This window comes from Haliaeetus albicilla, chromosome 2, assembly GCF_947461875.1.
Source record: "Haliaeetus albicilla chromosome 2, bHalAlb1.1, whole genome shotgun sequence".
Classification (NCBI taxonomy): Eukaryota; Metazoa; Chordata; class Aves; order Accipitriformes; family Accipitridae; genus Haliaeetus; species Haliaeetus albicilla.
In genome coordinates, this window is record NC_091484.1 from 58,859,508 (window position 1) to 58,876,983 (window position 17,476).

At 36.0% G+C, this 17,476-nt stretch overlaps 2 protein-coding genes across 22 annotated transcripts in view; one reads left to right on the forward strand and one right to left on the reverse strand.

Moving 5' to 3' along the window:
• Positions 1–7,819, forward strand: part of CACNB2 (calcium voltage-gated channel auxiliary subunit beta 2) — a 269,194-nt gene extending 261,375 nt beyond the window's left edge. For 7 of the 11 annotated variants that reach the window (XM_069776370.1, XM_069776389.1, XM_069776408.1 and 4 more), the window contains one exon: positions 1–7,819. In XM_069776370.1, the coding sequence (XP_069632471.1) occupies positions 1–492 (492 nt within the window). In that variant the 3' untranslated portion in view covers positions 493–7,819. The other 4 variants (XM_069776379.1, XM_069776399.1, XM_069776423.1 and 1 more) reach the window with 1 other exon arrangement.
• Positions 6,296–17,476, reverse strand: part of NSUN6 (NOP2/Sun RNA methyltransferase 6) — a 27,762-nt gene continuing 16,581 nt past the window's right edge. For 8 of the 11 annotated variants that reach the window (XM_069776526.1, XM_069776504.1, XM_069776488.1 and 5 more), the window contains 4 exons: positions 14,591–14,735; positions 12,595–12,743; positions 11,518–11,643; positions 6,296–8,557 (listed from right to left, as the gene is read on the reverse strand). In XM_069776526.1, the coding sequence (XP_069632627.1) occupies positions 8,342–8,557; positions 11,518–11,643; positions 12,595–12,743; positions 14,591–14,735 (636 nt within the window). In that variant the 3' untranslated portion in view covers positions 6,296–8,341. Of the gene's footprint in view, positions 9,686–11,517; positions 11,644–12,594; positions 12,744–14,590; positions 14,736–17,476 lie in introns of all 11 variants that reach the window. The other 3 variants (XM_069776557.1, XM_069776567.1, XM_069776546.1) reach the window with 3 other exon arrangements.

Genomic DNA, 17,476 nt, shown 5'->3' on the forward strand with positions numbered 1-17,476 from the left:
CAGGGATCTCAAGGAGACCAGAGGAATGACCACTCAGTCCCTGAACGCAGCGGTTCACAAATTGAAGAGGAAGCACGGGTTGAACCCATCAAGAAATCCCAGCATCGCTCTTCCTCGAGCCAACACCACAACCATCGCAGTGGTGTTAGAGGCCTTTCTAGGCAAGAAACTTTTGACTCAGAAACACAAGACAGCAGAGATTCGGCTTATGTAGAGCCAAAGGAGGACTACTCGCATGAGCATGGTGACCACTATGATTCTCACAGGGATCACAATCATAGAGACGAGTCCCACGGGAGCAGTGATCACAGACATAGAGAATCAAGGCATCGCTCAAAAGAGAGGGACCGCGAGCAGGACCACAACGAATGCAACAAACAGCGTAGTCGTCATAAATCGAGGGACCAATATTGTGACAAGGATGGGGAAGTGATATCGAAAAAACGTAATGACGCAGGAGAATGGAACAGGGATGTTTACATCCGTCAGTAACTTTTGCCTGCGGCAGTCTTGTGTTTCTTTGAAGTCTTGTAACAATGCCCCTTGAAAAGATCTTTGGGTTCTTCATTGCAGAACATATGGTATCCTTCTGTATGCTGATTTGTATTGCTGTTGCTTGCATAGCAATAGCATGAAATAGAATATTCATATACTTATTTTTTTGGTTAGTGCTATATGAATTAGCGTAGTACAACTGCAGAGTTCCTGATGTTGTACTATGCCATTTTTCAAGCTGTTTTTTGGTAGCTGCCACTTGAACAATATCTGTTGCCATCAAGGTGTTGTTAGTGTTTTTTAAAAAAAAGGTACATTTGATGTTTAATAACTTCCCGTGTATTCAGCAAGCCAGAATCAGCACATAAAAAAATCTAAAACTTTTTGTCTGCTCTGATTTTTAATTTGTATGCACTTGATTTGCATATTGATTTAAGAGCCACTATCTGTTGCTTGTACCTCTGGTGGACTCCATTTGAAGACAGAATTCAGTCTTGCCTTACACACAGGGGATCATAAAGTCAAAATCTATTTTCTATGTACTGGTACTGTGTACTGTATATACAGTTTATAAATGTTATTTCTGCAGACACCTTCTTACTATATAAGTTTGATCACACTGTTTTAGAGTCCTAATGCCAAGTCAGCAGATTTGCTTTTGAATTACTGGCAACTGGAACTAGCCTCATTTAGGAAATCTGTAACAGTGTTCAATCTAAATACTTTTTCTTCTGTAGCAGAAAGCTTATACTTATTGTAAATACAATTGAGTGCTTGAGATAAAGGGTCTAACTCTTACACCTTATGCTGTCCTTGCAAACCCAATTTTGCATTTTAAATTTATGGTAAAGATAACAAACTTATCACTATAAATTATTCTGCTCTGTACAGGTCACAGAATTGCAACGGACACAGCCTAATTTTTGTTCTATTGTCAGAATAATAGAGCACACATGACAGAGGTGTGTATGTGAGTGGGTGGGTGGTGGATGGGCGTATGTGTGCATATGCACGTTAGGCAGCAAAGTGTGAGAATCTACTGAAGAAAACAAAGGTTACTCAAAAGCCCAACACGTGTGTTTCTTCATTCTGTCTATTAATTTAAAAATCAAAATTGCAGTCAGGGAATATGAGGGAGTTTACTGGCCCAGGTAATTGAGAAAGCATCAATCTGCTGGCTCTTTGTTGAGACTTCAGGAGAGTAAAAACAGGCAAATGTTACTGTGAGTGCTTCACTGGAAATGTAAAATCTTTGTGTTTTAGAGTATTTGTTTTAGTAAGAAAAGTTTACACAGCTTGTGGAGAGTTATTTTGTTGGAAAATAAATTTTTGTAGCTTCTCCACTTTTTCTACACTTGCCAATTCCTCTGCATTCCCACCTTGCAGCCAGCTCACTGCTTTTCCTTCACCTAAACTGTTGTGCTGCTGGTGAGAGTTTAGAAAAATGACTGTGACAAAATACTCTGTTATGAGCTCGCTAGAGAACATGCATTGAAATCAAAGGGCGTGAACTCAGTTTTGTTTTGCATTGAACACCTGTTGCACTGGTAAGTGGGGGGAAATTCACCATTATTTTTGACTACAGGTTCCATACCCTTGCCTAGTGTAAAAGCTGTTCTGCATCACGTATAGTCTTTGTACTAGTTGTATGAATGAAATACTTTTTGTATTTCACTGTAAATAGCACATTATATAAAGACTGTAGTGGGATAATAATTAATTTAGCTGGAAGTTCTTTTTATTTATTATTTTAATTCTGGGAATATCAGCATTGCCTGATTTTGAATATCATTTTAGTGAAATGGATAAGATATATGGCAGGTGCATGTTTTCTCCAATCTTCTATTCCAGCATCTAAGCAATTCAGTTTAACTCCCTTAAACATACTCTGTCCTCCCTCTCCCGCCCCTCTCCCTGATGCTTTAAATGCATTTTTTACAACAAAGTGAGAGTGTGAAATTCTGCTGTCAGGTATCTGGCTATTCCTCCCAGTGCTGCTGACTGTTGTGCTTATTCAAGGGTAGTATTTGGCTCAAAGCATGAACTGTGGGGAACACAAGGAAAAGGATATTTTTCTAGAAATAAAATTCTCAGCATCTTTCTAAACATCATTAAATGACTTTGTAGACAAAGGAAGCATAGGTAAGTAGATCTGCTGTATTACTAAATGAATATATAAGAGTATATAGCAGTGGCTTTTGATACGAGAGGGTTTTCAGGTTATCAGTGGAAAATGACATTGAAGGACTCTGTTGTTTGAATGGTATCAGATCACATGTAAATGGGAATAGAAGTTATATTGTCTTGCTCTATATAGCCTGGCTTTAGCTACTTTACCAACTTCAGGAGATATTGTTGCTCCCTACAACTGTTACATGACAGCTGTGTCCTCCAAGAAGTGATCTATGGATTCCACTTCAATACCTTGATTATTTTGTTGTTGTTGTTCTTTTTTTTCTTTCATTTTTGCTCCAGAGAGTGTTTATTTTCCACCTTTCTTAAGGTATTTTTTTAAGTAATGTTTGGCAGAATTTCAAAGCACTGAGTAGTGTATGAAAACCATGGAGTAGGTAGCCATGTATAGACAAATAAATGAGAAAATAAAGAGCATAGTCCAAGACCTAGTATTTAAGAATGGCCTATATATTGATTTATGGAATATAAATATCACAAAAAAAAGACATGGCCCAACCCAGCTACTGAGAGAATCATGTTTTATATAGTGCTGCTAATTATGTACAGACAACATGCTAACACATGCATTTCTTAGGCAGACTCACTCAGTAGGTTTTTATTAGCCTTGCTAAGATAATTTCCTTCAGTTATTGTTTTAAGAGTGACGAATCATTTGTGAGCTTGTACTACACATATTGCACAATACCACCTGCCTGCTGAGCATGACTTTGAAAAGCACTTTAACAGAATTATTTCAGTAAGAAGCTTTAAAAATACTCCAACTGGAGGACATATCAAAGGTTATTGTGATGAAATGTCTTTGCAAAGTTTTGCCAATAGAAAGTTTAATATTATTGTTTGCATTAGGATACTAATGAGTTCATATTTCTGTATCTGGTTTCAGGAGCTTTGAATCTGAGGAATGGTAGAGGTCCCAGTGAGCTCCAGAGTCTTCTTATGTATGTGTGGTACAAAACAACCTGTAAAAATTCTATTCAAATGAGCTAAAAAGATAATAAAACCAGTAAGAAGGAAAAGGAGGAAGATAAAATAGTTAAGTGATACTCTCGCTCTATATTTTTCTAAAGAATTTCAGTATATGGAAGGAATGGGATGCATTTTTAACATTTATGTATATATATGTTAGATGTTAACCTTATTTTTGTATGTCTTTTCAAATGAATACACATCAGTGCTGTTCAGCAGCCCGAGTTTATCCTTTATCAGTTGTTTAGTGTCACACAGACATCATGGAAGAAGGAATTCTCGAGGAGGGACTGGAAGGAGGTGAGAGTAACAGTCTCCAGACCTGTTAAGTGACAGGACAGTGGGGATGAATAAACAAACACGTTTGTGCACAAAGGCAGCATGAGTAGGAGTTAAGAGCTGAAAGAAACTATTTTTAAATCAATCCATAAATTACTGCCTAGAAATTAGAAAATTCTTCTAGAATACTCATGAATTCATATTCTGTGTCTGGCATCAGGAGTTCAGAATTTGAGAAGAGTTCCACAATTTTTGCTTCTCAAGGTGTAAAATTAAATAAATAGTTTCTCCTAAGGATTTGGCCTTAATGAAGGAAGACAGGTTTTAAAGCCACAATGAGTTTGAGTGGAGTACCGTTTTTTTACTGTTTTCACAGAAATTTGTAAACACTTGACCTATAGCCCTTATTATAAATGGAGGATAAGGAAATGAAATCCCAGTCATCAAACCCTGAGTAAAAAAGTAGAGACCTGTTTTCACTTCTCGCTGCATATCTGGTTACGTATCCTATACATGCAGTTCCTGCCCAGGTCAAATACCCTGCCCCTTAATACTTACTGTCTTTTATGAATTTGTTTGTATTTATCATTTTTAAGCTCTGTTGGTTTGTAAAGTCATATTCATGTTCTGTGACACCTGCAGAGGTTTTAAGGTGGTCCATTATCATTCCCTTAGCTGGAATGAAGTGAGTGGTCTGAATGTTTTTAATCAGTGTCTGTCCAAAGTAAAAAGGTTAGTGTAAACCACCTCCTGTGTTAGTCACTAAAGCCTCTTCAAGATTTATTTTGGTTTGTGGTTACATTTGACCTCTAATTGCTTTAACACGTCTGGCTGAAAGCTATTTCCCAAATGCTTTTGACTTTAATTCTATTCCATCCATGAAAATAAAGCACATTGCAAAAAACTTTATTACATAGTCTAGAGGAAGAACAGAGAAATTATTTTTCAGAGTGTAATATAACATTTCTGGTGTACATTTACTTATATTTATTACTTTATTGCAGATCTTTCACCAAAATTTTAGTTCTTCTATCATCTGTAAAATATGTGGTTGCCATTTTTATTGTGAATGTTTATAATCAAATGTTACTCAATTGAATTTATTGCTTGGCAATTTGTCTATAACTTATTTCTCCACTTTTATATAACAAACTGTTACATATAAGCTTACGATAGTTTTATAGACAGTTTCTTTTTATAACTTACCACCCTAGAGATGTGTTCCTACGCATCCCCCAAAAAGATTTATATCAGATATAATAGAAATTAAGCTGGTTCTTCTAATTCAAATGTGTTCTCTTTTCTTACTTTATTCTTACCACTTTTATCTATCACGCTTACCTACTCTGCAATGAGTTATAGCAGTACCTAACTGGATTTGCTCATAAATTTTTTAGTCGTGAACAATTAATCATAAAAGAAGGTTCTTTCTTTATATTTTAAACTACCCACTCCAAAGTAATTTCTTGTTGATCAGCGTCACCAGCCTATTTCTTACTAAAATATTCCCTTTTCCTTAAGAAGCATATGAAATCCTATGATCTAAAAATTGGTGGACTCCATGACACTGAAACAGGAAAAAGCTGTATAATAGTTTCATACTATACTAGGCTGCCTATTTTAATATCTTTATATCGACCAAGATAAATATTTAGATTTGGCACTATTACTAATGACTATTTCTGCAAATAGAGAAAACTTACTTTTCAGACTTTCTTAAAGCCAAGATCTGATTGCATGCCTAATCTATCTATTTTGTAGGGTTAATCTTTCATTACAATGACAATAACTTTTTTTAATTTAATATATAACTATCTCATATAATGTATATAAAAAAATATATATATATTCAAAATATATATATTCAATTGTGCTTCAGCACCAAACACTGAAGCATAATGATTCAGTGTGTAAAGCATTCTTATCAGGAAAGTAATCCTATTATGTATTAAAAATATATATACACCATACATCAAAATGATGACAATGAGAAAGTATTCCGGCACTTCTAGTTAAAGTTCCAGTAAGGTTGGAAAAGAAAACATACATCCATCTTCAGTCATCTAACTTAGCCAAGCTAAGTTGATTTGGAGCATCTTAATTGAGTTTCTGTTCTGAACTGCCTGATGGAGAAGTCTCTCCCTGGCCCTGCCCTGCTCCCCAATTACCAACAGAGAGAGGGGCCTAGGGGAAGCAGCTGAGGCTTATCCCTTTAATACTCTAAGTGTTCTTTTAAGTCTAGCAGTTGACTTTTGCAGAAACAACTCTAGTAGTTAAAGTTCAGATATCAGTCATTTTTTTCAGGTGAAGCCTGGTCTGCAATTAAACTGGAATCAAATACAAGTCAGTTAGTTTCTTACCCGCCCCAAAGGACCTGCTCATATAAAATTCAGAGATCACCTTCTTGAAAAGCCTGTTTATCATTCAAAACTAAAGAAATCTGGGAAAGTCTCAACAAATCTTCCACTAAAAATTCAGCAATCATCTTAATTCTTTCAAATTCAGCATTGCACAAATCCTGCTACTGAAACTGGAGGCAAAGTTCCTTACTTTATATGCATACGCAAATTTCAGTATATAGTCTATGTGTGCTGATTAATGTTTACAGAATTTATATATTCTGCAAAAAGAAAATGCTTTTTTTACTAGCACCAAGTTAAAAATTTCAACATGTACTTAAAAGACTAATCCCTTTTGTTACCAAGTAATTATTTTAGCCATATTTAGACTAAAAAGACTGTAATTTATAGTCTGAGCTTTCATGATTCTAAATAGGATATCTCACCTACTACTGATGAAACAAAATTACTTTAAATCTTCTTTAGACAAGTTGTGGTTAATAGCAAGGAGTGACCAACAGAAGTAGACAAGTAGTAGACAAGAATTCCATCCTTCTATCCTGCTAGGACAGACCTTACAAAGGATGTACTTACTAGTCAACCTTGGAAGAACAGAAGAAGGGACATTTGTTTTATTTAAGAACAGTAAAAAACATACAGTACTAAAACATTTATAGTAAATACAAGTAAACAACTGGACTACTGAGAAACAGAATTGTATAAATTGTTTCGGTTGCGAGCAAATGCAAAAGCACTTCTGACGGTATAAAGACAAATTATAAAAGAAGTATCGCTCCTTTAAATCCAAACAAATAGTTATGTGTGAAAAGACAGACTTTTTTCAGATAATGCTTTTAAAAACTGGAAATTTATGAGTGAGAGTTAAAAATCACACACACAGAGGTGTCAGTTTATGTTTTTGAATTGTACTTACCTTTTCCCTCTAATTTTAGTACTAATGTCAGTTCCAGCAGTACTGAGAAAAGAGAATACTGTTCAAATGGAGAACATCCCTGGAACTGAAGCAGATTTTCAACTATATCTAGCACCTTGAAGAAATTTAGGTTATTAAAACTTTGAGCAGTGTATTAATTATGCAGTGTATTAATTATGCAGTTCTCATTAGCATGCTTCCCCAGTTTCAATTTTCATATGATTTTAGCTGGTGATGCTTTCTAACTAATAAAGAGTTAATATTCTTAGTTGTTTGAAAGGTGATTTGCAACATTTCAGATGGTATTATGCATTGTTTTCTGTCTTTTGATATATTAATCACAACTGTAGCCCCTTCTGTTGCAAATGTTTGATTTTAAAATTGTCACTTGTCAGCCAGTCCAATAGGCTATTTCAGAACCAATACAGTTTATGCATGGGAAGTTTGATGTTGAAACAATATTTATTTACATTCCCAGAGTGAGATGATGGTTTAATATATTCATGCTGCTATAAAAGACATGCTACAAAGCCTAATCGTATTTTGTGTATATACTATGTGTACAGAGAATCTTGCTTGTATTAAAATAAAAGAAATGAGGTTCTAAGTATCAATTTATAAAACAGTTCTTTGTAAAATGTTACAGTGTTTCGTGAAGCACTATTTAATGAAACATTAACTACTGGTAAACCTCCATGGAAACCACCTTTTCCAAAATTCACAATAATAGTTCCCATCTATTTTATTTATGTTTGCATTTCATAAAGTAGCCTACTTCCCCTCCCAGAGAAACCCTGTTCCTACGCTTGCCGCACTAGGTAAGCAACTCATGTGGGGAAAGATAGAACAGACAGCAGTAAGAGTGAACATATTTGTCATTCATGCACTGACCTGCTGTAAATACAAAAGCAAATGGAGACTTAAAAATGATACTACCCTTCCCCCAACCGTGACTTACTTTCTGCAACCTGTGGCTCTTTCCCAGCAGAAGCTGGCAGATTTTATTGCTGCCATAGCAACCCTGCCGTCAGCCCCGTTGGCTTGGCAACATTGCAGCAGTAAGAAACACACTTCACGTCTGAACTGTTCTTGGACTCGCAGAGATATTTTTTCAGGTTGCATTCCTAAATGCTTATTTACTGTTTGATTTAATAAATTTTGCAATAAAAAATCCTATACAGTCCTTATTTGCCAGTGAAATCAGATCATCTTCCCTGGAATCTTGCAAAGAATTAATATCCATTCCTTGGAACGTCACAGCAGATGATGGATCAAATCTCTGCAGCAGCTTCAACTGATCAAGCGACAGTCCAGCTCCCCTCATGCCTTCTCCTCCAATGTGAGGTTCCTTTTTAAGTAACAAAGAAAAGCAAATTATTGCATCAGTCAAGTTCTTATGTGCCCTAAATGTATTCTGCTGAGTATATGCAGAGCCACCTAACTGTTAACGTGGACAAGCTAGGTTTTTATCATTCACACCAGGAGAGGATTTAGAAGTAATGTGGCCCTTCTTTTCTTGCCCTCACCTGGCCAATATGTATACAAGCCTATATACAAGGTCCAAAGTACTTTGAGGAGGTGGTGGTGCACCTAATCCACTTTAGCCTAGTGGTTTAGAGCACTTATTGAGGACAGGTACACAGCTCTAAATCAATTCATTACTCAAAGGACTGAAACATCGAAAGCTGTTATCACCAGACAATAAGAAGGTCTAAAGGTTTTTTAGGTTGCCACTTTCAAATGATGCAGTGCTTCTGTGTACTGACTAATAGCTGTGAGTTAAGTCAAAAAATAGCGATTCCTTAGCCAGTTACTAATATACTCAGTAACAGCAGTAGAAATACCTGGATTCTTCACATTAAAAACTCCAACTGGAAAGACTCAAAGCCCCAGTCCAGGATACGTTACTGCCTGAAAAGGCATAATTTTGGAAGATGATGCAGCAGAAAAATCTGAGCTTCGGATTTTCTGTGTCATGTAATTAGACTAACAGGTAGATGGGACTACTGTTACATGTGTATGTATATGAGGCAGAGAAAGAAAGGAACAGCTTGTGTATCTGAATTCAGGAGACATTTGGCATCAAACTTCTGGACAGGAGAAGGGCTTAAAATCACAGCCCTTTTCTCAGCATTTCTTGTGAGTAGCCTTGACTGCTTTCTATTTAATACACTGATTCCTGGAAAAAAAATAATTCTTAGCTGGATTGTTCTTTCAGTTCATTCAGTAAGCAGATAGAACAAAATGTGCAAAAGCTGACATTGCAATATCAAAAATAGATCTCCTTTGTAAATCTAGTCTAGTGTAGTCTATAATGCAGCCTACAGCAGAGAATTTTTTGAGCCATCACACTTTGCTAATACATGAGCTCACCCAGTCATCACATGATGCAACTTAGTTGCTTAACCATGTACTGTGTGCTGTAAAGCTGGGCAGCCAAGAGGTTGCAGCCTGATTCTTCTCTTCCTTTCTTTCCCTCAGCAGGATTTCAGTGCTTTCCAGGTAAGAGACAAAAATGAGGTGTCCATTGCAAATTGAGAAAAAATAACATACCAAGGGAGACAGGGGTACCAACTTGAAGTAATATAATAGAAGGATGGAAAGGTAAAAGTCTAGGGAAAACAATATTACACAGGGTCAAGCGACTTGCTCAAAGACAGACCAATTTCTTCCTCTACCTTTTCCTTTTTCCTTTCAGTTAAGTTACTGCATTTAAGCTGATATACAGTATCTCCTGTGTAAACCCCTAAGAGGAAGTAAGTCTGCACAGACAAAGGATCAGCTGCTGTGCAGTAACCTCCACCTACAAGATCAACGCCTATGGCTCCATCTCCTGTTTTTTCCTTACCCAATATGATTCCAGGATCTCTTGCCAAACTGAGAAAGTAGGAGACAGTGGACTGGGTATATAAGGAGATGTCCACTGAGAGACTAAAGAATATGGGAAATACATAAAGGAACATGAGGTAAGTTGACCCTAGACTCCAGTTTCCTGTTGATGATTGGAAAAGATCACCTTAGTTTACACTACTGGGGAACTGGTTATAAGATACTATAAACTATCTGTGGGTAAACAACTCAGTGGCATCTCATTTAAAATATACAAAAAAATCTTAATTTTTACAGATATGGCATTTGTGTGTGAAAACTAGCGCGTTATTCAAGACTGATTACTGGTGAGAGAACGTCGATTAAACCAGAATTAATCTTGCATTTGAGTTAATAGGGCTTGTGTTTTGCTTTGTCATTCTATTGAGGACAATTTTTGTGCTGTTGGTAAAATGTATAATCTCAGTTGAAACAGGCGGAACTGAAAAATTCCTAGTAAATGGATGGTGACAAAGCAGGCAGAAGAACCTTGACATACAAATCTTTCAAGAAAAGCTTCAGTTCTGTTAAATCTTTATCAGCCTTCATATAATTTCTTGTTGTACACCTATGTATATATTTTTTTAATTTCAGCTAAAAGATGCATCTAAACCTCTTACGGCAGATAAAAGTCATCACAGAATGTATAACTAAGCTAAACAGGTATCAGAGTTAGACTCTTCCTCAAAGCCATGATGATAAACAACTAACCCACCCAACTCATCGCATCAACAAAGAGGAAGAGAGACGCATACAGTCTGATGATAAACTCTCTCAAGGTAGAATAAAGGTAACAGATACTTTTTAAATGTATGCAGTATAGATAGATACTAGAATTTTTTATCTCCTTATAGATTACGTCCTCCCAGACGTCTTAATGGTAGACACTGACTCCAGAAAAGACAAGGTATATTCTTGGGACACTGAGCCCAAAATAAATTTGTTCTCTCATTCCTTTACATAACGCAAAAATAGCTCCCATACATATAAAATCCTCCTTCCTCAAAACACAAGGTTCTTTCCATTCGTGTCCCATCCTTTACACAAATCTTCACTACTTTAGTGGCATTAATAAAAAAATTTTCACCTCTCCTGTGAATGTGTAAAAAAAGAGAATAAAATATATGCATTAAGAACAACTGCAAGAGAAATTTTAACCTGAACTATCTTTTGTCCCTGTTGTGTTTTAAATGACTGCTGTACAAATCAAAACAACCACAGTACACAGTGGGAAACTACTTATCGATCCCTAAATGAAGCTCAATTAAACATGAAAATAGATTTAAAAGAGCCTTAGAAATTCTTGTGTTATTTCTATCCACAGCAGTTAAAATTGTCTGCAGTGAAAAAGAGATTTCTTGATAGTAAATATAATGTGTAAATTTACAGTGCTAAAACAAGCTCACTGGATTGTGTGAATTACCCTGAAAATACTATTACCTGTGGCTGAAGCTGGAGGCATGGAAAAGTTTTCAGGGCCCAAGCAACTTGCTCCTCATTTTCAGAGAGTGTAATCGTGCATGTACTATATGCTAAAACACCTCCTGGCTTCAGCAGTTTCACTGCCTGCAGGGAGAAATAAACAGTAGTTCAGCTTATTTTTAAATGCAAAAACTTTCATATTAAGCAACATTAACCAAGAAACCATTAAGCTGTAATATTAAAACTTAGCACTTGAACTCAAATCTTTCTAAGATAGGCATTAGGATAATGCCTAATTCTCAGGGAATACACTAAAGGATCCCATGGATTAGAAATATTCTTCTTTCCAAATCATCATTATAGCTCATGCAGTTTATTAATGCCATTGAGATGATTCACCTTGTAAGATTTGTTATTTGTACAGCTCTGCATATCCCAGACAGAATAGTTCTGTTTTCATCACCTGCTGCCAACCACAGATACACAATATTTTTTTCAGTGATATCAGATGTCAACTGTTTCCACATATTTGGCCTGGAAGCTATAGCTGTGCTGCTTTTCAAGCTGTGGTTGACTTTGAATACATATAATTCAGATTTAGACAAGTTTCATGAAATTTTGCATTTTAGCATCAACCTAAGCATACTCCTACTAGCATGAAAAGTTGTAATATGGCCTCCTGGCTTTGTACTCCATCTCATATCCCATACTGTACCTCACAGCACCACTGCATGGGAGTTCTATGTGGTGAACTTACAAGAGTCTGTGCTGCTGCAGAGAAAAGACTTTAACCTGCTCTGTAACTTAGACCCTTGTGATTATTATAAATTACAACTGATGAAACTGAAGGAATAGAAAAAACACATACAAAGGTTTTTATTTACTATGGCTTACATATACCTTTCCCATGCTCCAATGAATTGACTTCACCTAGCAACAAATACAGTGGAGCTGAGAGGTTAACTGAATGCTAATACTACCTTCTTAACTGCTGAAAAGGTAGGGAAAATGAGGCACCATTTTTCACTGTGAAGTTCTATGCTGCAAAAGCATTTATGTTCAATTTATCTTATCTACGCAATGATTAATACGTACCACAGTGAAAAGCTTGCGCTGTAGAGGCTGATAAGAAGTCACCTCCTTTAATGTCAAGGAATAAGCCATATTTGGTCTCTGTCCCATCCCACTACATGGAGCATCAAGAAGAATTCTATCAAATGACTCTGGTAAGAATGGAGGTCCTTCTGTAAAAAGCAGTTAGTAATGTAAAATGTGGCTGTTGCTTTCCTTCACCATAGATAAGGACAAGCTATTACTGCTTCCTGGACATAAAACATTTACGTTCTATAGATAGTGTCTGCAAAAGTAATATCAGCTAGAGACAAGTCTCAGCACTGCTGGTGGTAGATTTCATCTCCCAGAAAACTAAAGAGTTTTAGTTCTGTAGGCTCAAATAATACATGATCCCTTCAGGCAATAATATTTTTTTAACTTTAATAATTTGAAAGTAAAATGTAAAAGTAATCAAATAAAAATATTGAAATATGATTGGTCAGAGGTGTGGGTACAGAGTTGTACATATAGGCTTTAATAAACCACAGTCAGCCCATAACTGAACCAAGTGTGCAAATCTTTACTGAGAAGCCTGTAGTTAACCGTTATGACTGCCTTAAATAATAATAATTGGACTGTCTATATAACTATTTCTTGCGATGCATATATATCTGTAGAGAATAAAGCACTTCATAGTAACATGAAATACTACAAGCTCTAATGTGTGACACACGCTGTCTCCACAGCAGAACAATTCAGTAGACAAGGATTGTGAAGACAAGAACAATTTCTGAATATTACCTGGATAGATAAAGGAATATGTAACTTCTATATGCAGAACCTATCCTTTCATCTGAATTCCACTGGCTCAACAGCCCAAAAGTTTCTATCACCTTAGTGCTAGAGCGACTCTTCAGCTCAGCATCAGCAAGACATAAGTGGCTCCATACGTGTATCTGTGGGTAACCAATGAGGAAGAGAGCTATATATATGCTTTACCTCCTTTTCCCCTTCTGTTCCTCAAATATTCAAGTTAGGTCACAAGTGAAAACAAGTGAGTGACTTCATACTACTGCTACCTAGCTTGTTGCAGCAAACAAAATGAGTCTATCATCTGATTTATCTACCTCTGATCCATTACTACAGTGTTCAAAATATGTAATTTCTTACTTGCAGAGATGTACAGAAAAGCCTTCATGATCTCTCAGTATTACAGCTAGCTCTTGTTCATCTGTGTAAGTACTACATATGACCTACAATATTTTATGTTCATATAAAGACTATTAAGAAAGTACCTTTATTCCTCCAAAGCAGGAATAACTAACTGCAAGGCATAGGGACAAGGAAGGTGAATTATGCAACCTGATTCCTACTTATGCTAACCAGTGACTGGGATAGAATAGAGTGAGAAAGAACAGCATACTTTGCACAACAAACCAAAAATAATCAAGACAGCAGATACCGTTTAAATCATTCCATCATGGGAACAGAACCAGTATCATAAATACAGCACTTCAGAAAAGCAAATGAAATGAACTTAAAATAATACACTGTGCTTCTATAGAACTTTCCCCTGAACAGCTGAACAAACATCAATGAACTAAACCTTGCAGCACTCCTGGGAGTTAGGTATTAATAACCCCATTTTACAGATGAGGATTCTGAGGCAGAAAAGCCAAACAATTCTGCAAAAAAAATATTTTTCTCAGACTAAGTCAAACAGTTCAGAGTATGGGGTTAAACGTTATCATGGAAGAAGCCTTAAGGCTTCAGTCTTTGATATTATCTGGGAAAGGTATGCATTTCCTTTGAGCATATTAGGTTGTGATAAGGACAGATAGTTTGATAGTATTTGCTTCACAGAGAAGCTGATTATCACAAAAGAACAGAAAATAAGAGCATTCACAGTGCTGAAGCAACTTTGGTATCTGCCAAGATTTCAAGGACTTGTAGACCTGTGGCAGGTTTAATACTGTTAGTGCAAACCTGATTACTGTTTTCATCTAAAAGCTACTACTGCCCAAGTTGTTTACTTTACCTTGTTCATCCTCTCTCTTCTCAGCTGAAAGTGCCTTTGTTCCATCATAGCAAAAGGCCTTAATGCAATTCAGCTGTAGCAATTCAGCATTCTGCTTAATTTTTTTGACCTTGTTAGCTATCTTGTCCATAGCTATTACTTCACCCTGAAAAAAATGGGAAGTTTTTATCAAAAGCATAGGGATTAAATGGATGTGCAGTTCCTGATTTCTTCCCACTGCCATGAGCAGCGCAATGAATGAGGCTTAGTTTTCCCTGCAGAATTTTGTTGTTATTAAATCCACACTCCAGTAGTCCTTGTTCACCAATATGTTCCATGATACCCGCATTAGGCTAGATACTAGTCTGAAGCTGTGTGCATTCTGACTGGCACTAGCTGCTTGGCACAGTCACTCCCTGAGGGACCCTATAATGTCTGACTTCTGGCAAGTGGGTTTTTTGTTAGTTTCTTTTTGTTTGTTTTGAACTGTTTCACTGGGCACTACGTTAGGTAAAAATGTAATCATTTGAAAGAGGGTAGAAGTCTCAAATACATGGTAAAATAGGTCAACAGGTTTTAAATTTGCATGGAGATGGTAGGAAACATGATCACATACAGCTCAGTCCTGAGGAGATGAGGCCCACAGCAACACCTCTGGCTTGCTCAGACTCATAGCATACTGTTATACTTGCAGTAGTTGTCACTCAAGTTACTTTAGGAAATACTGTAAATACTATAATAAATTTAGATGTGGGGGGAGGGGAATCACAATTACATATTATTCCTTTCATGTGAGAATAAGATTTCTCTATTCCTCTCCCAAGATAAATCAAAACAGACACACACCACTATCTGCTAGATGAAATCTCTAAACACAAAGGAAAGTAAACAGTAGCATCAGTAAAATCCAGAACAGTAATACTATCTTCAAAAAACCCCAAAGACCAAAACCCTGTAATAGACTTGCTATAGCAAATAGAGCCTGCTGAGAAAACATGACAACTTTTTCCTACTTGGTGATGGCTCCCTAGAGGCTTATGGAAGGGTAACATGACTAATATAGACAGTGTAAAAAAAACCAACCCAAACTTCAGTAAAAATAAGCTATTGACTGTATGTCATGTTAGCCAATATGTAGGCCTAGGACTGAGAAGTAGAAAAGGATTTATGTTGTGTCAATGGTGTCCAGCCTTCAACTACTGTGAGCCAAATCACCTCTTATAGGAGCACTCAGTGACCACACGCCACTGCTTCTCCCCTATCACCATTCAACCTATTACGCATGCACACTAACAACTGATTGTGCTTGCAGGTTAGGTCTGTTGCTGAAACAGTGGATTTGCTGCACATATGCTGTACTTGAATATAAAGAGATAAGTCCTCTCCTGAGAGACTCTCAGAAAAAAGAACAAGCTGGAAGACAACAGTTCTTACCCATTAGCCCATGCCAGCCACTGCCAGAAAAACTTCCTTAAAGACATCTGGAAAAAACGGTGGTCTGGACTGGGATCCAGAATAAACTCTGAAGCTTTAACTATTCCCAGTTCCTACTAAAAGCTCTTAACAATATGGAGTAATTTTACATTTCGATTATCTCATCTAAAAACAATATAATAATTTTTACAATTAAATCACAAAAAATATAAGATTGATTCAAATATTCTAAATGTTAATGATTTAATTACTGTCTGTGGAAATTTAGTATGGAAAATCTGTGAATGGAACTTAAGAACCAAAAAGCAGTGCAAATTTTTTCCATATCTTAAATTAAAATTATATACTTAGAAAAGGAAAACCAATTCAGATAAATTTCAACATCTGTATTCTTAATCTTTACCACTTCAGCTGGAGTGGTATCAAAATATCTAAAATGACTAAGGGCAAAAAAACAGTTATGCAAAGTTATACAAAATGTACATACACAGATCGAAAAAGTACAGATGTAAATGAATCCATGATAGAAATATATGCTTTTACAGACTTCCTTTATTTATCACACCAGAATTCTTTACTGGAAGCTTTATAAATCTATCTAATAAGTGTCTAATGACTCTCTAATGCATGTTTGCAAACTTTCCATACTGAAGGAAGAAACACTTCAATAAGCAAACCATCACAGAACTGAATACATCTTTTCTAAATACATTCAAATCATTATCCACTGTACCTTCCCATTAATGCACAGACAACCATTGCAGTACTGCATAACGAAAGTTCAGTTTCTAAATGATCTGATATATTCTAATAACCCTATTCCAATGAAAATAATAACACCTTACAAAATTTTTAGAAGCGACATTACACATTTTTCCCCTCTCTGCTAGAAAAGAGCAACCTGCATTTCTCTTTCATTTTACATATAGCAATTTAATATATGCAAATTGTTATTCCTATATCCACATTCTTTTTGGCTCGTGTGTTATTTTCCTTTGTCTTTCTCTAAATTATTTTTTTGTTGTTTCTTATAATGTTACTTTCTTATGAGATATTTTTGGTGTTGTGACCTTCTACCTTAGAATGACAAACGCAGACTAGAAATTCAGTCTAAGATCATATTTGTACCACATAATTGATAATTTTTACTGAGAAGGAATTTAATTGGATTAGGAACTTCTTAATATGTTTTTGTACAGAGTTGTGCATTCTTTTGGAACACAGTTGTAACCTCTGCTTTCCATGTATTCTCAGTTCCTACATAACTTTACCTTGCATGTTATGAATTCTTCCATTACAAATACATCAGTAACATTCAAAAAGTGAAATCGAACACATTTCAACAGGTCAATTTGCAGCAAATAAGTTTTTAAATGTGATGGTGACTATTTGATAAAGATAGTCTGTGCCCATTTCAGTAACTCTGATGTGTGGCAAAACATATTGGTAAGCAGAACGTTCAAATATTAATTG